This window comes from Macrotis lagotis, chromosome 2 (assembly GCF_037893015.1).
Source record: "Macrotis lagotis isolate mMagLag1 chromosome 2, bilby.v1.9.chrom.fasta, whole genome shotgun sequence".
In the NCBI taxonomy this organism is placed as follows: domain Eukaryota; kingdom Metazoa; phylum Chordata; class Mammalia; order Peramelemorphia; family Peramelidae; genus Macrotis; species Macrotis lagotis.
In genome coordinates, this window is record NC_133659.1 from 163,154,708 (window position 1) to 163,178,402 (window position 23,695).

The following is a 23,695-nucleotide window of genomic DNA, read 5'->3' on the forward strand; positions in this document are numbered from 1 at the left end:
AATCAATTAATATATTGTTTCTAATGGGGAACTGGCCAACAAGAACTCAGTCTTTAAAGACTATGAAATATTTCCCTGTCTACTTTCAATCCAACTCAGACAACTTTGGTGAGGAGTCTTATGTGAGATGAATTTACCCACTTAAATAAAATTCGGAGATTTCTCAAGGTATGAAGAGAAAAATTTTATTCAATTCTCGAGAATCAGACCCCACTTTGCCTTAAAACAAGGAGAGAGAATGAGGTCTTGTTTGCAGGTCTTTGAAACAGTAAGGCTGTTATAGAAATGGTGGTGAGTAGGGTATGCTGCCCTTCAAGACACATAGCAATATAACCTGGTCATTTCAATCCTGGAAGCTTCAAGTTCTTCATTTATAAAATAAAGTACTTAATCTAGAAAAGTTCTAATCCTATTAGCTCTAAAATGTACAATCCTGGATGAAAACTGATATTCGGGGGCTGGCTAGAGGAAGATTCTGGTGGGACATTATGGCTCAATTCAAGTATTTGAAGGAATGTCATATGGAGAAGGTATTATATTTATCCCAGAACTTAGGGTATTCTGTTTAGCCTAGTGTGATTTGTAGAAGCAGTAAAGAGGCAAGTTCAGACTTCATGTCCATAACAATCTCTCCTCCCCCTCCTCCTTCTTTTCTCCTCCTCCTCCTCCTCCTCCTCTTCCTGCCAATTGTTTTTAAGGGACAACTTCCTAACAAATAAAGCTGTCCCAAAAGTAGAATGGGCTACCTTGAAAGGTGATAGACTTCTCTTCCTTGAAAATCTTCAAGACCAGGCTTGGTGATCCTTTGTCAGGTCATATTCTTATCTCTCTCTCTCACCAGAATTTGGGCTCTGATAGGTGAACTTTTACTTACTGGCCCCAAACCAGTTCTCCATAGTCACTTCTCACTTATATCCAAATCAGGATATTGCAGATTGTTCCCCCTTCCCCCCCCCACTTCAAGCTGCCTTTTATATGTTGCCTCCCTCCATTAGAATGAATGCTCCCTTTAAATAGGGTGAGAAAAATCAATCTTACCCTAGAGAAAAATGAGAAGAAAGGGATGGGATAAGGGGGAATGGGGAAATAGGTGACAGAAGAGAGGGAAGACTGAGGGAGAGGATATTCAGATTCAACACACGTTTGGACAGGGCCAGGATGAAAGGAGAGAGAATAGAATAAATGAGAGTGGGGAGGAATAGAGTGGAGGTACAGCTAGTAATAGCAACTGAGGGAAAATACTGAAGCAACTTCTCTGGTGGATTTATGATAAAGCAACCCATCCCAGAGACAGAGCCATTGGAATCTGAACACAGACCAAAGTACATTTTTTTCTCTCTATTCTTGAGGTTTCTCATCTTCTTGGGGGGAGGGGGTTTATGTTTACTCTTATAACACATTCAATTTACAACAATGTATAGCATGGAAACAATATAGAGACTATCAGACAGCCTTCTGGGGGGGAGGGGGGAAATTGTAAAATTCAAAATCTTACAAAAAAATGATAGGTTGGTTGGGGCGGCTAGGTGGCTTAGTGGATAAAGCACCGGCCTTGGAGTCAGGAGTACCTGGGTTCAAATGCGGTCTCAGACATTTAATAATTACCTAGCTGTGTGGCCTTGGGCAAGCCACTTAACCCCATCTGCCTTGCAAAAACTAAAAGAAACAAGAAATTGAGTCTGAGAGAGTCCTTGTTTCCATAGCAACCCGAGCCCCGGGCCGCTTCCGGGCAGGTCCGGCACTCCCTCCTCTTGGAGGACCGCAACTCTATGGTTTTTGCCCCGGCTCCGCCCACCCTCGGGTCCCACTCTATGGTCTTTGTAGCCTAGAAGGGCCCGCAGGCGGCACTTCCGGAAACACGGCGATGCGCCGGGAAAGGATACCTCGTGTTTCCGGCCAGGGGACCCTGAGGAGCGTCGGGGCGGACCCCTCGGTAGCGGGGTGCTGGCTGCCCACCTGAAGGCAGAGAATATCGGCGCCGAAGGCCGTTCGCGCGGGGACGGGGCGGCTGCGGCCTAGTCGGGCGACGGGATACGCAGAAACAGGCCGCTCCCGAGGCCACGGCCGATGCGCGCCTTGTCGGGGGCTGGCTCTCCGCCGGGGGTCGTGACAAGTGCCGGGCTGTAAGGAGAGGGGGAAGGCGGGAGTCAGCCGGTGCTGGGCACCGCCCTCGCACCGGGCACAACAGAGGGGCAGAAGCGGGCTTGGGCCGGGGCCGGGCTGGGGTGCGCGACGAGGCCTAAGGGATCCCGGGGGAGGGGTGACGCGGCCCCCCCTCTGCAGAGGGGCCCCCCAGGGTCGCTCCGTGGACTGGATGGGCCCCATATGGCCCGCCTTCCTTTGACTAGGGTCCCTCTTAGAGGCCTTCTGCTCAGCCCTACAATGCTCCTATTATTTAAGAGCTTTTGGAACTGTGCTCAACCCATAGGAAACTATTTTAAAGAACTGGAACCGAATCGCTGCCTAGATCTGGATCAGTCCGGAGACATCCGCTCATGGGAGAACAAGACTGGGAGGAGTGATGGGTTAGCATTTTTGTTTTTTCTTCAGAGGGATGATAGTAACCACTTTTGAACTGATGAGACATTGAGGACAGATACCAACCCTTTTCTCAACATGAGTGTAACTTCAGGGACTAAGAGTCGAGGGATGAAGTTTGCTGAGGAGCAGCTTCTGAGGCATGGATGGATTCAAGGTAATACCCATTGACTCTATTCCATTTCACCTTAGGAAGAACCCCAGACCCCCCCAGTCCTACTTTCTAGTTTCCCAGGGCTATGAAAGAAAATCCCACTTGCATAAACACCTTAGTTCCTAGGCATAAGTGGAAGAATTATTCTGATTGGGTGTAAGGTAAGAGACTTGAGGAAATGAGAAGGGGATAGGGAAAAAACTATCAGAAAGGAGACAATAGCTAGTATTTGTACAGCTTCTTAAAGTTGTGTAGTGTTTAATATATGATGTTACATTTGATCCTCACAACAACCCTTTGAGATGGCTGCCTATAATTTTATATACTTTTACAACTGAGGAAACCAAGATAGGGGTTAAATGATTTGTCCAGAGTCACATATCTAAGTGTCAGAGGCAAGATTTGAATTCAGCCCTTCCTGAAGCACTGTATCACCTAGCTGCCCCTGGTGTTCCTTGTGGGCAAATCCCTGTCCTGGGCTTTAGAGGGCTATTTGGAGAAAGGAGAAAAGATCGCTCCACAAGAAACTACACACTAAGGGGCAGCTAGGTGGTGCAGTGGATAGAGCACCAGCCCTGGAGTAAGGAGTACCTGAATTCAAATCTGGCCTCAGACACTTAATAATTACCTAGCTGTGTGGCCTTGGGCTAGCCACTTAACCCCATTGCCTTGCAAAAAACCTTAAAAAAAAAAAAAAGAAACTACACACTACTGTCTTATAAACTTTAAGCCTTTATTAGAATTTAATACTGACTTTTTGGGACATCCTAAATAATGAGAACCCCATTAAGCTAATAATTTATCTAACAAGTGCATTTGTTCACAGCTCTGGAGTAGGGTAAATAATGTGAAGTTGTATTATCACCCAGAAGTTGTAAGTAAGCAGGCAGAGACCTTAGGAGGCTAAGTGACTTGTACATGGTGATGTAAGATCATTGGTGACAAAACTAGAAATTGAATCCAGGTCTTATGTTAGACTCTTTCAGTTATGATGCACAGCAGATAGAGCTTTGGGCCTGGAGTCAGGAAGACCTGAGTTCAAATTCTGCTTCACTTACTAGCTATGTGAGTTTGTGGCAAATCACTTAACTCCTATTTATCTCAATTTCCTCATTTGTAAAATGGACACCATAAGAGCACCTACTTCCCAGGGTTGGTACATGATAAGTGTTATTTAAATGTTGGTGCTACTGCTGTTCTTCCTATGTAGAGGCATAGTACTAGGCCCTTGTGTAGTTGAAAGCTCTCTAGGAAACACACAAAGGACAGGTAATCTGTTTGAAAGTGCTCTAGACATAGGTTAGAAGAATAGAATGGAAACAGGAGTCCTGCATGTTTTCCAGGAAAGACTGGAACTGCACTGGGGAAGAGGGGAGGGATCGAGTTGACTGGAGTCTAAAGGCAGTGTGGTGGTTAGGGTCAGGATTTTGCAGTGAAGGTTCAATGTAGACAGATAAATTGCATGAGCCTGGTCTCTACTCCCTCCAGGCAAGGGCCTAGGCAAGAAGGAAGATGGCATAGCCCAGGCCATCAAGGTGAAGTTGAAGCAGGACAATGCTGGGGTAAGGAATGACATACAGGTCTGGGGCTTGGGAACCTAGAGAGGAAATTGGGATGGAAAGATGGTATTTGCAGGATTATGTCTCTTTTCCCTTGGGCAGGTGGGACATGACCCTTCTAAAGAGTTTACCGACCACTGGTGGAACCAACTCTTCAACAAGACAGCTGCCAGCTTGGTGGTAGAGACTGGGAAGGTACTGGGTAGGGAGGAAGTAGGGGGAGGGATGACTATAGAGCACTCAAGCATTTGGTCTATGTGGGAGGAATGAGAACCAGGCATAGGACAATAGGCTCAATTCAAATTCTACCTCCCTAACAGGATGGAGTAAAGATGAAGACCCATGTCAAGGACACCAGCAAACAGAAAGGATCTAGGGGCTCAAAGTCTAACCTGTTATATGGACACTTCATAAAGGTATTAGAGACTAGGGATGAGGGACCCCTTCCTCCCATCTGCTAGTCCAAGTGGAACTTCTTACTTAATACTAGGAGAGACACTAGCTATTCCATTTGCAAGAGGAAGAACAAGAGAGTGAATTCCAAAAGACAGGTCATCCCTAACTCTTACATTCCTCTAAGTGTATTAGGCAGTAGGGTAGAACTAAGGCTATATCTGAACCATGAGACCTGGACAGTAAGAGACAGAGATGTACTAAGGTCATATAATGAACACAGAACTGCAAATGACTCAGACCTGGGTTAGTGGGTTTTCAAGCAAATCCATTCCCTTTAAGTTATTTGCTGTCTCTCAGTTTCTTCATCTGCAAAATAAGGCCTTATTCACTTCCTAGCTATGTGATCCTGGGCAAGTCACTTCACCCCATATGCCTCAGTTTCCTTATCTGTAAAATGAGCTAGAGAGGAAATGGCAAACCACTCCAATAATTGCCTAGAAAACCCAAATGGGATCAGGAGTTGGACAGGACTAATCTACTAAACAACAAAATATCAATGTTACTCTCATTGGGGCAGATAGGTGGTGCTGTAGTTCACAGTGGCCTGGAGTCAGGATGACTCCTCTTCCTCAGTTCAAATTTGGCCTCGGACATTTAACTAGCTATATGACCCTGGGCAAGTCACTTAACCCTGTTTGGCTCAGTTTTCTCATCTGTAAAATGATCTGGAGGAGGAAATGGCAAACCTCTCCAGTATCTTTGCCAAGAAAATCTAAATGGGTTTAGAAGAGTCAGACATGTCTGAACAACAAAGGAAATTTCTTCTAACAATGCAGACTAGTAACTGATCTACAACTTGCTGTCTTAGATTTGCCTGTATTATTTTGTGTCCAAGTTATTTGTGATATCTCGTTATCAAAATGTGAGGCCCATGGGTTAAGCAACCATGCTGTCTAAACTTTGCATTGTAGGTGCTTCATAAATACTTGTTGATCTTGTAAATGTTTGCTCTACTGCCAGAGTGCCACTCTTACTTCAGGAGAGGAGAAAGCAGAGAAGCAGAGTGAACAAAGCAGTGAAGATGAGGCACCTCCACCAGCAAAGATGTGAGAATTCCCTTAGAATTGGAAGGCAACCCTTTACTTTATCGCCCAAGCAAGTCCATATTCATGGGGGGGAGGGGTATTTTGTTTACTCTTAAACAGGAATATTTTATTAATGTAAAAAAAAAAATTTGTACAAAATGAGAATTAAAAATAAAATAAAATAAAAATTGGAAGGCAATGTGAAGGCATTGCTCCAGTATTCCACATCCTACTTAAGTGGGAGGATTTTCTTGAAGAGGGTTGGACTCCCTACCTGACATAGCTTGGAGGGGAGAAATGAGTCTCTTCTGGAGGCTGTGCTTCCCTAACATTGTCTTTCTTCCCTTGATACTCAGCCTGACAGATGAGGAGCTGATTCGTGCCTGCGAGGGACGCACTGCACACAAGTAAGGCAGTCTGCAAGCTTTCCTGAAAGCTTTACTCTCACATAAATAAGGCAGTCTGCAAGCTTTCCTGGAAGCTCTACTCTCACATAAATAAGGCAGTCTGCAAGCTTTCCTGAAAGCTCTACTCTCCCTGCCCCTCTCTAGCCTCCCCTTCTTTAGGTTCAGTCCCCAAGATAAAGTTTCCATCTTTGTTGCTAGCCCCTTTACCTGCAGGGCTTACTGCTGCCCCAAGATGGATAGCAAGTCTCTCTTGCTTCACACAAGCAAGATTACTGGGGAGGGAATATTCTTATATGGTTTTCTTGCTCTTCCTCTGATTGGATACCTGTCTGCCCCAGGGGTGCCCGCCATGGGCTTACCATGAAGGCCAAGCTAGCACGGCTGGAAGAACAGGAACGGGCCTTCTTAGCACAGTACAAACAGAATACAGGCGTACCTGACTCCTCAGCAGAGGAGGTGTCCCAGAAGATGAAGAAGAAAAAGAAGAAGAAGAAGAAGAAAAGTCAGAAAGAAGCATCAGGAACAGATGGGAGTGAACATGTAGAGATCATAGAACGGCCTGATGAGAACAGCAAGAAAAAGAAGAAGAAAAAGAGACAATGGGAAGAGGAAACAGAAATTGAGGTAGACATTCAAATAGAGAAGGAAGAGGAAGAAGAAATCAGGACCCGGAAAAGCAAAAAGAAGAAGAAAAAAGAATCCTCAGAAATAGAATGAGGACTGTCCCAACAACTGCCTACATTCCTTTGTTGGAGACCAGGACTCCAAGCTTGGGACTCTGGGCCCTTTGTCCATGGCAGGGGGTGGGGAGCAGAGGGGACTACAGAAGTATTAATGGCCCCCTTTCATCCTCACAGAGAACTCAATAAATCTCTCCCAGGGCCTTGCTTTTGTCCTGTTCAAACTACTCAGCCACTGGGTTTTTTTTTCCCATGACCTGGAATTAGGAAGAGGGTACTAGAATTGTTTTCTATCCTACTGGAGCATCCTTTCTAGCCCCTTTCACAGTTTTGCAGAAGTATCACTAACTGAAGGAGGGATGAAATTTGAAAGGTATCTCATCCACTTGCCTATAGGCAAGAGTTTGCTCCTGGCCATACAGATAGGAATTACTTGTATTCAAAAGATTGTACAAGGTCCTATAGAGGCCCATTTCAGCATTTAGCAGTCCTTTCATCTACCCTACTGTAGAATCAGCCTGCCTTCATCATGCTTATAGAATTTAAATCTGGAAAAGATCTTCGAGGATTCCTTCTAGTTTCAGAAATGATGAAGCTAAGGCCAAGAGACATTTTTGATTTGCCCAAGGACACACAGCTCTGGGATTCCAACTTGGGCCTTCTGATTTCAAGGGCAGTATTTTTTCCACTATACCATTCTGTGCCCCCTCTGACCCACAAAAATAGCTCCCGTCCACCCAGAAGATCTTTAAGCACTTTACAGATCCAGATCAAAAATGAACTCAGTCTTTATTGGGAGCACACCAGTCCTTCATTGCAGCTGTAAGACACAATCAGTTGCTGGGTAATGGGGCAGGTTAAGCTGGTATTTCTTCTCTAAGGCAGAAGGCACAAAGCGGCCCCCCAGGTAGTGGTGTTGGCCCTTGAACAGAGAAGCTGACTTTTTGGGAGCTGTCAGTGAGATGAGTAAGTCAGGCTGGATGCCATCTGGGTTCCCCTTCTCCACATCCCATCCTGTGGGTGCAAGGAATATTGCATGAGGTTACAGGAATCAGTCCTCTCCTGTCTTACCTTTCTTTCTACTTACTTTGAATTTGGAGTCAACTTAGCCCTTAGAGGAGGGAAAAGAGGAGAGGCAGGGACATTAGTCCTTGTCTTAGGCTCTCCAGACACCTCTGCTTTGGGATTTCTTCATATGGAAGAAAGTGAAGCATTCTTGTGACAACAACCAGAGAGGATGCTGAGCTGAGGGAAGATTTTCAGGTTCTTGCCTTTGAACCTTCCAACTCTAACATCCTAGGATTCAGGCAGCTTTTACTTCCTGCCCAGCTTGGGCACAAAGGCCTCTCTGAGAGCAGAGATCATATACTACCCTTTGTCTCCTTCCCGCCCCACCCCCCATCCCTAGGTACCTGAGGGGATGTCAATGCTGGCAATAGGCACTGTGAGCCCACGCAGTATACCCAGGATAGCTCCAAATGGCTCCCGAACTGTACCCTTAAAGCTGAAGCCAAAAATGGCATCCACCACTAGTTGATATAGCTCATCAATCAGCTTTGGCTAGGAGAGAGGGAGAGGAAGAGTGTATTGGTAACCCATTTCCCAGTACTCTGTTCTAAGCAAAAGTCCAGAATGACTGTAGGAAAAAATATATAGAGACAGTGGTGGCTAATATCTCTAGGGGTGCAGTCAGAAACACTCATGTTGTGCTAAGAGATAGCTACTTGTTTTCAGAGGAAGTTCAGGCACCAAGGACTAGGACAGAAATCCAAGGAGAAAGAGGAAAAAGACCTTAAAAATCAAACTGGCCTCAGAGGCCCAGAGGTAAATTTCTCAAGCTCACAGGTAGTAAGTAGCCACACTTAAAGCCCTGCCTCCCAGTGATTGGAAGAGTGGGGCAAAGTACATAGGAGGGCTGCATGGGCTTCACTGATTGGGGCAGGAGCAATTAAAGAAAATGTTCATATCAATGAAAAGGGAAGAACAAAGATGCCAGTGGCTGTGTGATGGGGGAGAATTTGTGAACTGAGAGAGGCTCTTACCTCTGGGGGCATCTCGGGGAGAAAAGGGATGTCCATCTTCTGACACTGTGTCACCAAAGCATCAAAGAGTGGCTTGTTTGGCTTCTTGGGATAATGGATCTTTGGCTCATAGCCCTGGGAAGGAGAGGGGATGTGGTCCGGAGAGCTGATTCCTAAGAGCCCCTTCCCCCCTCTTGGTGACATGTCCTCATACTCACAAAGAGTTTGAGGTGCCTGGCACAGACAAGGCCATCACCCCCATTGTTTCCGGGGCCACAGATGACCAGGACTGCGGGGGGCTTGCTGCCAAACGAACTGGGCGGATACACCTGAGGGAGGAGACGGGCGGGGCTTACAGGGGGCTTCTTGCAGGAAGCCTTGGTTCCCACGGGAGGGGCCGCCCAGCTCCTGGCACTGACCTTGGCAATGGCACTGGCGCAGCTGAGCCCAGCCAGCTCCATGAGCTGATCCACGCTGAATCTGTACTCGTTGAATAGCTCCTCATCCACGGCCTGGGCCTCCTCCTGGCTGGGAGAGAACCCGCGGCCTCCAGAGACGCGGCCCCTCCCCCGCCCTGGCGGGAGCCCCTCAAACTTCTGCACCCGCTGGTCCCGGCCCTCCCGCCCCAGGTGGGCAAAAGGGGTCGTTTTACCCCCGCGCCCGCCCGTGCCCGAGGGCCGCCCCCGGGGCCTGGTCTCACCTCAGGTACTTGACGGTTTTGCCCGCCATGGAGGAGTCCCCCGGGTGCATCTGCCTTGCTGCCCACCAGGCCGGGCCTTGGCACCGTCCGCCTCGTGCCAAGACTCGCGGGAGACGCGAACCGGCGACCAGGAGCCCCAGCCCCAGCAGCGCGCGCAGCCCGGACATCGGGGCCCCGCAGGCCCGCGGCCTGCCAGCCTCGGAGCATGCGCCGGCACGCCCCCCGCTTCCGTAGCGGAGAGCGGAGGGGGGCGGGGCGAGAGTCATAGCGCGCGTGCGCCGCCTCCGGCCGGCCCGGCGCGACTGAGCTGCGATGCGGCGCCCCCTGCCGGCCGGCCGCGCCCGGACTACCCCGGAGGAGCCCACCGAAGCCCCGGACCCGAAGAGAAACAAAGCCCACGGTCGGGTTCATTTTCTCTCTCGGCTGCACCGAAGGCGGCGTGAGGGGCCTCGCCTGGCCCCGGGCCGGCCCGGCCCCCCCCGAGGACGGGCAGCCCGGGGCTCCCCCGGAGGAGGGGCGCGGGCCGAGGGTCACGCCACCGAACAGAAGCCGGACTTGGCCGGCCCCCTGCCCACGGCCCCGCCGGGCGCTGCCCGGGGTCCCGGCGCCCTGAGGGGAGAAGAGGAGAAGCTGGGGGGCGGGGAGAGGGGGCCGCCGGGCTGTCGCCCAGAGCGCCCTTACCTCCCCGGGGCGCGACGCCGCCGCGGGCCGGCGGTTCTGAGGTGCCCGGGGCAGGGGACGCGGCGGGCACACGGACTCCTGCCCCGGGGCCGGCCGCGGGTTGTCGCAGTGCTGAGGGGCGAGCGCACCCCCTTATCGGTGGCCCCGGGTCTTTTCTGGCGTTTTTAGCCTCATCCACCCTCCTAAGAGTGCCGGCTTTCCTTAACACGAGCGCAAACTTCCCGAGGGTGGTTTGACGCCTTTTGGGGGGTTGTTTCTCTTGCCTTGCACATAGAAGTCTCTCTCTCTCTCTCTCTCTCTCTCTCTCTCTCTCTCTCTCTCTCTCTCTCTCTCTTTAGGGTTTTGCGAGGCAAACAGGGTTAAGTGGCTCGCCCGAGGCCACACGGCTAGGTAATTATTAAGTGTCTGAGACGGGATTTGAACCCAGGTACTCCTGACTCCAGGGCCGGTGCTTTATCAATAGAAGACTCTTAATAAAAGTGTAAGTTCAAATGCTAACAAAGAATCATAATTTCATGAGTATGGCTTGCACCCCGCTCAGCCTCAGCTGATGATCTTCATGTGTTTCCTTTGAGTCGGTAAATAGACCGGCCCTGGAGTCAGGACCCGAGTTCAAATGCGACCTCAGACACTTAAGCATTACCTAGCCGCGTGACCTCGGGCGAGCCACTTAACTCCACTGCCTTGAAAAAAAAAAACCCATCTTGCCCACTCCAAACCCCCATATTCTGATGATAACTTAGCAAAGGCCGGTCCTCAGATGACAGAGCCACCCACAAGACCACACATAAAGCCTTGATTTGGCTGGTCCTACCAGAATTTGCTCACTAGTGACACAGTCCTTGAGAAATCAGAGGTCACCTCTGTAGGACAATGGCTTTGAGTGGCACTCTGAACCACATCAAAGCACACCAGTTACCAACTCCTCTTTCCATTCATACTCCAAGTCCTATATTCCCAAACAGGAAGCCTACCTATTGGTTTGGGGACCCTCAGGTACCAGGATGCTGGGATTCCTGTCTCTGAGGACACCTGATTGATGGAAAGAGAGCGGCCTCGGACCTAGTGAAAAGAAAATAAACATAAACTTGTATTCATCCAGACCCATAATTTGGAAAAGATTGGGGAGTGAGGGGCTAACTAAGATGGTGCATTGGATAAGATGAAAGGTTCTGAAGTCACCTGGATTCAAATCCAGCTTCAGATATTTTCTAGCTGTGTGATTGTGGGCAAGTCACTTAATTTCTGTCTGCCTCAGTTGCTTCTTCCATAAAGTAGAGATTGTAATATCAGGGGTTTCTGTGAGGTCAAAATGAAGTGATGTTTGTAAAACTCTCAGCACAGTACCTAAAATATAATAGGTATTTTAATGTTCAATCATTTTACAGTTATTTCCAACTCTCTGTGACCCCATTCAGGTTTTGTTGACAAAAATACTGGAATGGTTTGCCATTTCTTTTTTCAGCTTTTTTTTTAAACATGAGGAACTGAGCCAAACAGGGTTATGTGACTTGCCCAAGGTAGCCCAGCTAGAAAGTATCAGAGAAGTTGAAGAAATACTAATTTCCTTCCTTCAGTAAGTTCCCTTTCTTAAAAAAATATTTATTTTTATCTATTATCTATTTTATTTATTTATTAGAAATGTATTTAAAATTATGTAATGTTTACAAAACCCTTTCCTCATAACAGTAATATGGAGTAGGGAATATAAGTGCTACCTTTTAGCAAAGTGCTTGTAATATCTGTTGATAAATTGATTGAAGGTTAGGTAGAGAAAAGCTTATACTAAGATGGAGGCACCAGGGAAAGGCATCCCAAGTCAGACTGAGTTAGATGGAATAATCAAGAAAAAGGATAAAATGACCTCAGGTGAACTTTACTTATATGGGGAAATGATCCTTGGGGTAGAGTGGTGCGGAGCACATGACTACTCAAACTCACGATCACGTCTCCATTTGGGTGATGTCACAGGAAGATTGACTGTCACCTCCTCTTCTTCCTCCCACGCAGCAGCTGATCTGCCAGGGCAAAGAAGGAGGGAGATAGACTGGGAGGGGAGTCCCTTCCCTTCACCCACTGCAGGGAGAAAACATTCCCAATAGCCCTTCTATTCAGTAATCATGCCCACTTATAACCACACCCTTAGCCTCTTTAGGGAGGCATGGCACAATGGGATAAGAAATTAATTTAGAGTAAGAAAACCTAGGTTCAAATCTTGACTCTGCCCCCTCCTATCCTTAGATCTTAGGTAATCATCAACCTCTTTGGGCTTCAGTTTTTTCATCTATTAAATGAGGGGGTTGGAATAGTTTCTAAATTCATAGTCCTATGAACCAAAATTATTGTCAGCACATATTCCTTAGGAGTTCAGGCTAAAATCTGTTCATCTCTGAAGTTCCACATTCCATCCTCCCAGTCCCCCTGACGCTCCCACTCTAACTCACCTGCATTGTGTTGGGCCCTCTGCCTGACCCCCCAGGATCTGACAGGAGAGCTGTGAGCAAGAGGCTTTACTCATATCCCATGGCCTCACCTGGATCAGAGGCTGGGAGAGGGGGAAAAAAGGGAGAACGAGTAGTTTTAGGAACTATGGCCATGGTAAAAGTTATATTCCCTCCAGTTATTCTTCTGCATGATGCATAGAAGCATTGACCCTCCTCTTCCTGGATAACAGATCTTTTTCCTTTTTTTTGGTTTGTTTGTTTTGGAGGCAATTGAGGTTAAGTGACATACAACTAGTAAATGTCTGATACAAATCTTAACTCAAGTCCTTCGAACTCCAGGGCTGGTGCCACCTAGCTGCCCCTGGATCAATGCAGGAGAGAGACAGAAGGATGCACATGGAGGGGGAGAGAGAGAGAGAGAGAGAGAGAGAGAGAGAGAGAGAGAGAGAGAGAGAGATGGACAGAAAATCCAAAGAAAACAGACCAATCATAACTAGCTGCATCTGATCTGATGGAAGACTTGAAACCTGAAAACAACTAAAAGATTTAATTCATTCGAAGTTACCTCCACGGTAAAATGGGGATGATAATAGGGTTGTAGTGAGAATTGAATGAGAACATATTTGTAAACCTCTTGAAAGCTCAGTATTTAGCAAACTGCGTGTTATTATATAAATGCTCATTATTGTTACAATCTCCCCCCCCTAATCCCCCATCAAACCTACCTTTCTAGGTGATGCCTCTATCTCTGTTAATGACATTACCATTCTTCCTATGACTTCATTCTCATCCTGCACACCTTCTCCATCACCAAATTTTGGCTATTTCTAGCTCCTTTTTGCTCTCACTTAAATAATCCTAGCTAGGTCTGTCTCTCCTCTCTCTAGAATATTGTAACAACCTCCTAGCTAGTTGCTCAGTCTTTAATCTATAATTGTTTGGATCAAGGTACAACATGGAAACAAAGTAAAGATTGACAGATTACTTTCTGTGGGGGGGGGAGGGAAGTAAGATGGGGGAAAATTGTAAAACTCAAATAATATCTTTAATAAAAATAAATTTTAAAAAATCTATAATTGTGGTAGAGTAGAAAGACCAGCAGATTTGGAATTAGAACACATGGGTTCAAATTCTGACTCAGTCACTACTAATGGCCTTGGGCAAGTAACTGTCTGAAAAATGAAGTTGTTGGACTAGTTGACCTGTAAGGTCCCATCTATCTTTAAATCTATGCTTTCATCACACATTTCAGGGATGTGCTAGAGATCACTCTAATAGACTGGTTGCTAAATTTTCATTGTGACCATTTACATCTAGGAAATCAAACATTTCCAATGAAAGCTTGATTTCTTGTTTTGATGATTGTCTATACTTAAGAAAATGTTAACAATACAGATGTAACATGAAAGTCAGATATGTCAGATTTACCTTCTCTGAAGAGTCAGTTTTTAAACATTTACTAGCACTCTCTTGGCTCTAATTCAATAATTATATATCATTTCCTCTACTCAAAAACCTTAAGTATCTAGAGGATTAATAATGAATTATGCTACCCAACTCCTGATAATAGAGGTGATGGATGGTGCAGAGGAAACAGGCATTTTGGACATTGAGAATGTGGGAATTTGTTTTGCTTGACTATGCATATCTTTAAAGTTTTTTCTTTTTTTAATTTTAAATTGAGGAGGTAGGAGGGAAAGAAAATAAATGCCTATAAGTTGAAAGAAAAGAAAAGTTAAAAATATTCAGTGGTTGCGTACTGAATCAAGATGAAACTTTAAATATAGCATTCAAACTCTTCTAATATCAGTCTCTCACTTACCTGTCTACTATTTTCTTGTACATCTCCCTTTCATGTATTCTATTTATTTGTTATATGTACCTCCTCTGTCCTCCCCAACTCTCCCATTTCTGTTACTTTGCTCACACCATCCTCTAAGCTTAAAATGGAGTTTCTCCTCCTCCTTTCCTGTTTCCCTTTCCTAAAAATAATAGCTAACCCTCATATGCCATCCATGTGGTATAAGTATCAGGAACTTTGCAATTATTTCCTTTGATCTTATTCTTATACCATTTGGCCTTGACAACAACCTAGAGGAGTATGGACTATTATTGGTTCCATTTAACAGTTAAGGAAACTGAGGCAGAAGTAATTGATGCTCGGCTTTACTCAGTAAGTAGCAAGGGCAACTAGGTGGATTGATGGATAGAGCTCCAGTCCTGGAATTAGGAGGACCGGAGTTCAAATCTGACCTAGATGCTTGACAGTTACTGTGTGACCTTGGATAAATCACTTAACCCTGAGTGCCTCATGCCTAGGGCTATCTTTAGTCATCCTCATTCATATCTGGCCACTGGACCTAGATGGTTCTGGAGGAGAAAGTGAGGCTGGTGACTTAGCATAGCTCCCCCTCACTCAAATCCAGTTCATGAGCTTGTCATGGCATCACCTTCCTGATGTCATTCTTCTAGAATAAAGGACAACAACCTAAATCTAAAGATGTAATTAAACTGAGGTCTTCTCGATTCCCAGTCCAGTCTCTATCCATTGCTCCATTGAACTGCCCAAAGCTCAGTGAAGGAGGCAGAGTAAAGCATAGTTGGATATCTTATTTATTTTTGTCTAGAATGAACTAGAATGAATTGTTGCCATGCCAATGGACTAGATCAGAGATTCAATTGAGCTTCTGAAATATTACTTTTGTTCTAGAGTGTGGCCAGTCAAAGTGGACAGGTATGAAGGGAGAGAAATAAAGGGAGGAGACAGAGACACAAAGAATGAATGAGAAAAAGGCACACAGAGAAGCAAGCGATTCCCCCCTCCATAACCCCCCCGACCTTTGAATCCTTTGATTAATATCGCCATCTTGTGGTCTTGTTTGAAATTGCTCCTGAAGAACTAAAGAAGCTCTGATGGGTACTCCAATGAATGAGGCTTGGCCTCTGAAAGTGCCTAAACCAAGGGCCCTATCTGTCTCAGATTGGAGGTTTTCCTGCCTGGGCCATAGGGCAATGGAATAGCAGAGAACAATGTCACTTACTGCAAACAAGAATTCGAATGAATCAAATCAAGCAGTCAAGTCCAGATTCAAGGGAACATCAATCCCTCTTTACCAACTCCCTCCCTGGGACTCCCTATTTTAGGATTTTTCTCACCAGTGAGGGATTGTGATCCAAGCCTCTAAGGGTCAAGTGATTCCTCATAGAATCTGCCAGCTTGGCCACCAACCTTTCTCGAACTGAGGGGGGCTCTTCCTGGTAGGGATAATGGAGACAATTATTTGGCCCCTCTTCTGCCTTAGGAGGGGGTTAATTGAGGAGAGGAGGGTGGTAGGAAACAGATAGATGAAAGAGGGAGGAGGGTCTATTGGTTAATGATTCTAAATTCTTCTTCCATAGTGGACAAACTTCCAGTCCTAGCAGCAGGAGGAGAAAAACTGAAAAACAAAGAGAAGACATGATTTAGGCTTGGAAGAGACTTGAAGCTGATGGGAGAGACAGGACACCTCTCTCCTATCACTTCAAGCTCCAAGCACACACATACACCAGGAGAGGGAGAGACAGAGAGATTTAAACATCAGTGCTGGTGAACTGGAAGAATTGGGGATAAAGTCAGGTGTGGCTTCTAAGCTGGCTTCCCAGAAAAGCTAAGTGTGAAACAGAAGAGGGCAGGAAAGGTTAGGGTCTAGGGTTGGACTTTCTTACCTGGCACTGGACCAGTAAAGTCAGGGCTTCCTTATAGCGCTTCATAGCCTGGTCAGGTTGTCCTAGGCAGGCAGCAGCAGCTCCCAGTCCCTCCAGAGCTTGCCATTGTCCCTTCATATCCCCTGAGAAAGGAAGATTCTCACCCCTCTACAAACATATTTCTTCAACCTGTTTTTCCCCTTGTGGGGATGGGATCTTAGAGATGGGAGACTCTACCTTCCACACCTAGGTCCACGGGCATTTCCCCATCCACCACCTATGCTGACTCCAACATTTGGCAGAAAGGGTAAACTGACCTAATTAAAATATATGACCTCTGCAATTTGAAGTTATGTCCAAAAAGCATAAAACTGTGCATACCCCTTAATTCACTATTAGGTCTATATCCCAAAGAGATCATGAAAAAGCATAAAAAACCCACATACACAAAAATATTTATGGCAGCTTTTCATAGTGGCAAAGAATTGGAAATTGAGGGAATGCCCATCATTTCAAATTGCAGTATATGAATATGATGGAACACTATGAAAAATCATGAGGGATGGGACTTTGGGATAGCCTGAAAAGACTTGCATAAGCCGATACTGAGTGAAGTTTGCAAAAATAAAAAAAAATTGTATACACTAGCAACAACAATGATCAACTATGATGGACTTGTTGGTTTCAGTAGTACAATAATCCAGTCTAAAATTCTTGTGATGGAAAAAATCATCCATATCCAGAGAAGGAACTGTGCAGTTTAAATGCAGATCAAAGTTTACCATCTTCAATTTTAAAATGTTATCTTGTGTATTAAGTCATTTTTTTCTCTTTGATGTTCTTTATTCCATTTGGATTTTTTTTTTTTTTTTGCTAGACAAATAGGGTTAAGTGGTTTGCCCAGGGCCACACAGCTAGGTAATTATTAAGTGTATGAGGTCAGATTTGAATCCAGGTACTCCTGACTCCAGGGCCGGTGCTTTATCCACTGCGCCACCTAGCTGCCTCTATCCACTGTGCCACCTAGCTGCCCCTCCATTTGGATTTGATTTTTCTTTCACAACATGATTAATATGGATCTATATTTAGCATGGTTATACATGTAGAGCCCATACTAGATTGCTTTCTGTCAGGGGAGGGAGGAAGGAAAGGAGGGAGAAAAATGTAAAACTCAAAACCTTGCAAAAAATGATTCTTGAAAACTACCATTGCATGAAGTTTGAAAAATAAAATATTTTAAATTTTAAAACAAAATATATATCTATATGAATAAAATACTTGACCTCTGGTACTGTCATCAGCTTCTCTTCCAGTCAAGTAATTTCACCTTGACTCAACCAGGAGGCTCCCCAAATCTCCAGTACCCCCCATGCCCACCAGTAAGGTTTTAGTCTCCCCCCTGCAACAAAAGGAAGTCTACCCCAAGCATTCTCCTTACCAGCATCCTGTGAAGCCTGGAGAGCATGAAGGTAGTTGTCCCTGGCAGTCTCATGTTCCCCCAACTGACTCAGGGCGAATGCTAGACCCCTAAAACACTCACCCTGCTCCTGCCGCTGCCCAGAAGATCCTGCCAACAGATTATCAGGATAGAGTACAGGCTAGCAGAAGGACCTGAATTCCTCCCTTCCCTCCCTTGAAACCCAGGGAAAGGAGTCAGTTGCTTTGAAGTACACTTACCCTGCCCCTCCCACCCCATGTTCCGAGTTTACAGAGGAGGCACTGGGACCCAGAGCAAAGGACAAGAGCCTTGGAACCAAAAGAATTGGGTTTTTGTTCTCTATCATGACCTTGAACCTCAGTGGTGAGTATCCTTTCTAGGTTTCAAGTTCCTTAACTATAAAATGAGGAGATAGATGTATAGGATTTCTATTGTCCTTGAAAGCTCTAACATTCCATGAAGCCCCATAGAATTTAGAGTTAAAAGGAATCTTTGAGGTCAAGCCCCTCCTTTGGGCCATGGAGGGGATATAGTGGAATAGAGCCAGGATAGACCAGAGTTCAAATCCAACCTCAGGTACTGACTAGCTGTGTGACCTTAGACAAGTCACTTAATTTCTACTTGCCTCGGATTCCTCGACTGTATAATAGCATCTACCTCCCAGGGCTGTTGTGAGGATCAAATGAGATAATATTTACATGATAGGCACTTATATGAAATGTTAATTTATTAATTATCAATTTAATTTTTAAAATTATTTTAAAGATGAGAAAACAAAGACCCAGAGAAGGGGGAATCCCCTTGCTGAAAGTCAAGCAAGTATCAGAGCCAGGATTGAGCTAAGGTCCTTCAAATCCTGTGACTTCAGCCTGTGGGCCCCATGCTCCAAATTCTGTATCCTAGTCTTTTTATCCTGTGCCTATGGACTTGGAACTTCCTGCTACATCCTGCCCAGCTCCTCCTCTGCCCCAACCCAATTCCATCCCTCTGCTCTTCCCCCCCAGCTCCCTAGGCAGCCAGCCTGGCCTGGAGTCCCCAGGTACCTACCATAGAGGGCAGCTGCTTTCTGGTGGAGCTTCTGTGCCTCCTGGAAGTTCCCAAGGGCATTGTGAGCAGCACCAAGATTCTGTAGCACAATGGCCTTAGCTCTTGGCTCTGGACACAGAGGTAAAGCCTGAAGGAAGCTCTCAGTCGCCAATGGGAACAGATGAAGTTGGGAATAACTCAGGCCAAGGTCATTGTAGAGCTTTCCTAGAGTGCCAGGGACAGCAGTGGTCACTGGGAGTCAAGTTGGGGCACAACTGCTCTATTGAATGATTGACAGATAGGTTACAACAGCAGCATGCAGAGTACCAGTCCTGAATCCTTGCTCTCTCCGCTCCCTCTTCCCCTCAAAACCTTAATAAATATGAAGCAAGTTTCATAGGTTTATAGGATGGAGGAATCTGAGCAGGAAGGGACCATTTAATCTAACACCTTCTTACAGATAATGAATCTGAAGCCCAAAGAAGTTCTGTGACTTACCCAAGGTCACACTAATAGTGTTGAGTCAGAACCTGAACTTAGTTCTTGGGACTCAGATTCAGCACTCTTTCCCCTATACCATGGGTGAGAGGGCTTCCCTTAGATTTGCAGAACTGAGGGGTATAGAATGATACAACAAAAAATACATCTATTATCTCACATATAGCAAAGAAGAAGAACGGAGGGCACAATTCTATATTTTTGCCTCACTTGTAACATTAATGAGAGCATTGTCTTTTGCCCCTAAGTCTCACCCAGAAGCCCCTGATTGTGATTGGCGGTCTTCTCTGCCAGCCTCCTGCTATCCTCTAGCACCTGTACCACGTCTCCCAACTTGTGATGTCTGCTCTTTAGCATGCATCTGCCAGCAGCTCCCAGGGCCAGGGCTGCAGCCCAGGGTCTCCCTGTCTGGGCATAAGCCTGTCCTGCTTCCCGAAGATAGTGTGCTGCTTGCCCTGGGTGACCCAGAGCCTGGTAGCAGGCTGCCATCTTCTCCTGGGTTCTGCCTTGGTCTCCCTGGGGCTGATAGAGGCCCAAAGCCTTGTGGTACCATACCAAGGCTTGAGGTAAATCACCCAAAGCATGGTAAGCAGAGGCCACATTGAAGCACTGGTCACCATGGCAAGTGCCTTTCATCTTTTCCTCTGGCTTGGCCCAGAGGAACAGCCTGAGGCCACATTCAGGGTCCCCAGTCTCCACATAGGCTGCTCCAAGGTTAAAGGCACAGGCCCGGAGGACTCTGGTGTCCCTGCCTCCATGGGCCTCAAAGGCCAGAAGAAAGGCTCGATGAAAACTCGCCAAGGCCTCATCATTCCGGCCATCCCTCAGGGCCCCATGTCCTGCTTGGGTGAGGGTCTGGATACTGGCTTCTAGATGCCTCTTCTTTCTTTTCTTCTTTTTAGACCCTGGCCCCAGGGAGGTATCCTCAGAGACAGGAGAAGACTGAAAAGATGACAAAAGCAGTTAGTTAATCAACCACAGTTACTTTCAAAGTAGGATCCCTAGAGCTCAGTTCAGTCCCTGGCTCAGGAATTTTCTACCAAAGTCTAAATTTTCCTCCCCAACTTCAGTAGCAACTTGTCTCTCATTGTTTGTCTGGTGGGGAGAGCCCAGAGAGTAGTGGTATAACAGGTGGAAGAATAGTGATCTTGGAGTCAGAAATCCCTAGGTTCAAATTCTAGCTTCAAAACTAATTAGTGGGGCAGCTAGGTGGTGCAGTGGATAGAGCACTGGCCCTGGAGTCAGGAGTAGCTGAGTTCAAATCCAGCCTCAGCACTTAATAATTACCTAGCTGTGTGGCCTTGATCAAGCCACTTGACCCCATTGCCTTGGGAAAAAAAAAACTAATTAGCTCAGTGTCTGGGTGAGGAACTTACTCAGCCTCTTAAAGGCTTGCTATAAATGGCTTATAGTGAATAAAAGTCTTTGTAAATCTCAAAAAAAAAATCAAAGAAATTTGAACTTTTATTTTTATTGTTGAATTTATTGTTTTTTTTAATTTTTAGATGATATAATCTAAAGCCAAAAGAAACTTTAGGCACTGAGGTGCCTCAGTGGATAGAACATTGAACCTGGAGTCAGAACTGAGTTCAAATATGATTTTGACCCTTGCTTGCTGTGTGACCTTGAGTAAGTCACTCATCCTCTATTTGCCTCAGTTTCCCCAACTGTAATGGGAATGGTAACAGTACCTACATCTCTTACTTCCTAGGGTTATTGTGAAGATTAAATGAGATAATATTTGTAAAACGTTTAACACAGTTCCTGTCACATATTAAATTCTATATAAATGTGTTCATTCCATTCCCTTTCTCTTGCCCCCAGTTATCTAGGCTAGTCCCCCTCATGGAGCCTCTCCTCCATAATTCACCTTCATTTCTCTAGCCATTCCCCCCAACCCATGTACCCTCTGTTGTCTAATCATTATCCCTCCTGAAGCAGGACCAGCTAAAAGATGGAGACTAATGATACTGATGTCTCCCTTTTCCTTAAGAAGAATCTCTCTTCAAAGCACTAGATGCTTCTTCTCCTTCTTTCCCTTTGTCTTCTCAACATTTCTCAACCTCTGTCCTTAGCTCTGTCCTGGTTGGTAACAGCCATAAAATGGTAGAGTTGAAAGGAAACTTAAAGACAACCTTGTCCTATCTCCACAATTTATAGATGAGAAAAATGAGACACAAAGAAGTTAAGTAACTTTCCCAAGTTTATCCAGGAACAAAGAGCTGAACTTGCCTCACCATCCCAGAACCCTTGGACCTCATCCAAGAATCTTAGAACCACAAAGCACTTCAAGGTGAGGGTCCCATTGACCAAGCCTCTGCTTCTATAAAAGATTCCCCACTACAGTAAATGGTAGAGTTGGGATTGAACCTGATCATCTGAATCTTTCCACTCTACTCCATCTTACTGCCTCCTGCTTACTTTCAGCTTCCCTTACACCCTGGAACCTAAATATTGTTCAGTCACTTTTCAGTTGTGTCCAACTCTGTGACCATTTTGGGTTTGGTTTTTTTTTTTTTTTGCAAGGACACTGGAGAGATATGCCATTGCCATTTCCTTTTCTAGCTCATTTTACAGGAGGAAACTGAGGCAACTAGAGTTAAGTGACTTGCCCAGGATCACACAGCTAGTAAGTGTCTGAAGTCAGATTTGAATTTAGGAAGATGTCTTCCTGACTCTGAGCCTGGCACTCTATCTACTGAGCCACCATCATAATATATTTCCTTAACATCTCTCTGAAAATCTCAAAGCCACTTTTTTCTACCCCGCCTATACACAAAACATGAAAAATGAGGTAGAAAGAATTCAGTCACATAATTGTATCCCAATCCCTTCCCATTTCCCCCCTCTTGAGAAAGATCTTATTCACACAGAACTACTTATACAGACATAATATCTTGCCTCTGTGATGGGTGGACTCGGGAACGTGTTCATTCTGCCTCCTGACCCAGCCGACTGAACTGGGTCCCTCCCAACCCCTTCACACAGCAGGTACCTTCCTGCCTCTTGCTGCATCTGCCTCAGTGCTGTTCTCTCTGGAATGGTTTCTCAGACATAGGTTACCTCAGCTCAGAACCTCAGGAGTCACAGCAACAACTCTTTAACCCACTCCCCTCCTAAGGGATTCCTTGATTGACAGTTCAGGTGCCCTATCTGAGTTCTGAACCTTTGAGGTGGAGTTTTTTCAAAGTCATGGGATACCTGGATTCTCATTAAAATTGTAGTTCCTCCCTTCTTACCTTCCCAGTCCTACATAGATTCTATTGTCTTTTCTCCTTGCTTGGGTTTCTTTTGAATAGACACATCAGTTTAGAGTTTCCAGGGTGGGCCATTAACTCAAAAATGCTTTGTGAGCTGTAAAGGAGCCCAACATAAATTTTATTTTGAAATAAATAAATAAATGGGTTTTAATGATCAATACTTCAAAGGCCTGTGACTGTGGGTATAGATGATCCCTCCAACTACAGCTGACCAAGCCAGCTCCATGATTTAGGAGATGATCTTAGGAAAGTACTGTGACTGAAAAAAATTTATTTAAAAAATTTTATGAATGCCCTTTTGTTTTTATTTCAGTCACTCCCTCAATTTTTCCCCACTCCCAAAGTAAGTTCTCTTTGTAAAGGAACAGTTAAGTTAAAGTTAGGAATCTGGGACAAAGTGAATCTACAAAATTCCACACCCCTCATTATTTTGCTATTGGAAAGGACAGGGCAAACTACTGCCCTGGGCTCTCTTCCCAGTATTCCAGTTTGCTAGAATCAAAGTTTCCTTCCCTGACCTCCACTCCCAGACGCTTATTTTTTTTCTTAAGATTTTTTTTTTCAAGGCAATGGGGTTTAGTGGCTTGTCCAAGGCCACAAGGCTAGGTAATTATTAAGGGTCTGAGGTTGGATTTGAACCCAGGTACTCCTGACTCCAAGGCTGGTGCTCTATTCACTGCCTAGCTGCCCCTCAGACACTTATAATAGAATGTAAACCACACAGTACCTGGGACAATGGGATGAGAAAGTCTGGACCTGGATTTTCACTGCAATAAGGGAACCCCTTCTAGAAATTAAATTTTGTACTTTGTCATTTAGCAAGTTGCCTTAACTGAAAAGTTCCAGTCACAACTGTAAATGTTATCAGAGATGGGACTTCAGCCTGGAGGAGGGTTCTCTACCTATTCACTATGCTGTTTCTCAATTTATTTATCATTGACTGATGATTCCCTAAATTTTCAATGAAAAGAGGGGGGATGTATTTCATCATCATTGGGACCAAGACTGAATATTCTATTTAATTGATTTTATTATTCTTTTTTGACTTACATTATTATAGTTTTTGTGTAGATGACCTTCCTAGTTCTCCTGACTGCTCTGCATCCCTTCAGACCAGTCATAGC

The 23,695-nt window shown here is 45.4% G+C and overlaps 3 protein-coding genes across 7 annotated transcripts; 1 reads left to right on the plus strand and 2 right to left on the minus strand.

The window, feature by feature from the left end:
• Positions 1-1,850: 1,850 nt before the first annotated feature.
• GPATCH4 (G-patch domain containing 4) lies at positions 1,851-7,767 on the plus strand. Of its 5 annotated transcripts, none has more exons than XM_074223202.1 (8): positions 1,851-1,933; positions 2,551-2,695; positions 4,181-4,254; positions 4,354-4,446; positions 4,572-4,667; positions 5,668-5,753; positions 6,089-6,139; positions 6,478-7,767. In XM_074223202.1, the coding sequence occupies exons 2-8, from the start codon at positions 2,617-2,619 to the stop codon at positions 6,854-6,856; spliced, it is 858 nt and encodes a 285-aa protein (XP_074079303.1). In that variant the 5' UTR covers positions 1,851-1,933; positions 2,551-2,616; the 3' UTR covers positions 6,857-7,767. The 5 variants fall into 5 exon arrangements, with proteins under 5 accessions (XP_074079303.1, XP_074079304.1, XP_074079301.1 ...); XM_074223203.1 differs by having other exon boundaries at positions 1,872-2,123; positions 4,354-4,431; XM_074223200.1 differs by having other exon boundaries at positions 1,875-2,123; positions 2,429-2,695.
• On the minus strand, positions 7,592-9,741 carry NAXE (NAD(P)HX epimerase). Its single transcript, XM_074223198.1, has 6 exons — positions 9,541-9,741; positions 9,260-9,368; positions 9,059-9,169; positions 8,862-8,975; positions 8,232-8,379; positions 7,592-7,833 (listed from the first exon to the last, which is right to left on the minus strand). The coding sequence occupies exons 1-6, from the start codon at positions 9,705-9,707 to the stop codon at positions 7,631-7,633; spliced, it is 852 nt and encodes a 283-aa protein (XP_074079299.1). The 5' UTR covers positions 9,708-9,741; the 3' UTR covers positions 7,592-7,630.
• Positions 9,742-10,910: 1,169 nt separating this feature from the next.
• On the minus strand, positions 10,911-22,245 carry TTC24 (tetratricopeptide repeat domain 24). Its single transcript, XM_074220942.1, has 9 exons — positions 22,213-22,245; positions 19,566-20,253; positions 18,835-19,038; positions 17,788-17,916; positions 16,371-16,492; positions 15,822-15,920; positions 12,666-12,766; positions 12,163-12,239; positions 10,911-11,283 (listed from the first exon to the last, which is right to left on the minus strand). The coding sequence occupies exons 1-9, from the start codon at positions 22,243-22,245 to the stop codon at positions 11,192-11,194; spliced, it is 1,545 nt and encodes a 514-aa protein (XP_074077043.1). The 3' UTR covers positions 10,911-11,191.
• Between the last annotated feature and the right edge of the window lie 1,450 nt (positions 22,246-23,695).

Coding starts and splice junctions, on each gene's coding strand:
- GPATCH4 (XM_074223202.1), top strand. CDS start 2,617: ATGAGTGTAACTTCAGGGACTAAGAGTCGAGGGATGAAGTTTGCTGAG. Junction 4,447..4,571: donor TGGTGGTAGAGACTGGGAAG/GTACTGGGTAGG, acceptor CCTCCCTAACAG/GATGGAGTAAAGATGAAGAC. Junction 6,140..6,477: donor GAGGGACGCACTGCACACAA/GTAAGGCAGTCT, acceptor TGTCTGCCCCAG/GGGTGCCCGCCATGGGCTTA.
- NAXE (XM_074223198.1), bottom strand. CDS start 9,707: ATGTCCGGGCTGCGCGCGCTGCTGGGGCTGGGGCTCCTGGTCGCCGGT. Junction 9,369..9,540: donor AAAACCGTCAAGTACCTGAG/GTGAGACCAGGC, acceptor GTTCTCTCCCAG/CCAGGAGGAGGCCCAGGCCG. Junction 8,380..8,861: donor TCCCCGAGATGCCCCCAGAG/GTAAGAGCCTCT, acceptor CCTCTCTCCTAG/CCAAAGCTGATTGATGAGCT.
- TTC24 (XM_074220942.1), bottom strand. CDS start 22,245: ATGAACACGTTCCCGAGTCCACCCATCACAGAG. Junction 20,254..22,212: donor CGAGTCCACCCATCACAGAG/GCAAGATATTAT, acceptor TCATCTTTTCAG/TCTTCTCCTGTCTCTGAGGA. Junction 17,917..18,834: donor GAAAGCAGCTGCCCTCTATG/GTAGGTACCTGG, acceptor ATCTGTTGGCAG/GATCTTCTGGGCAGCGGCAG.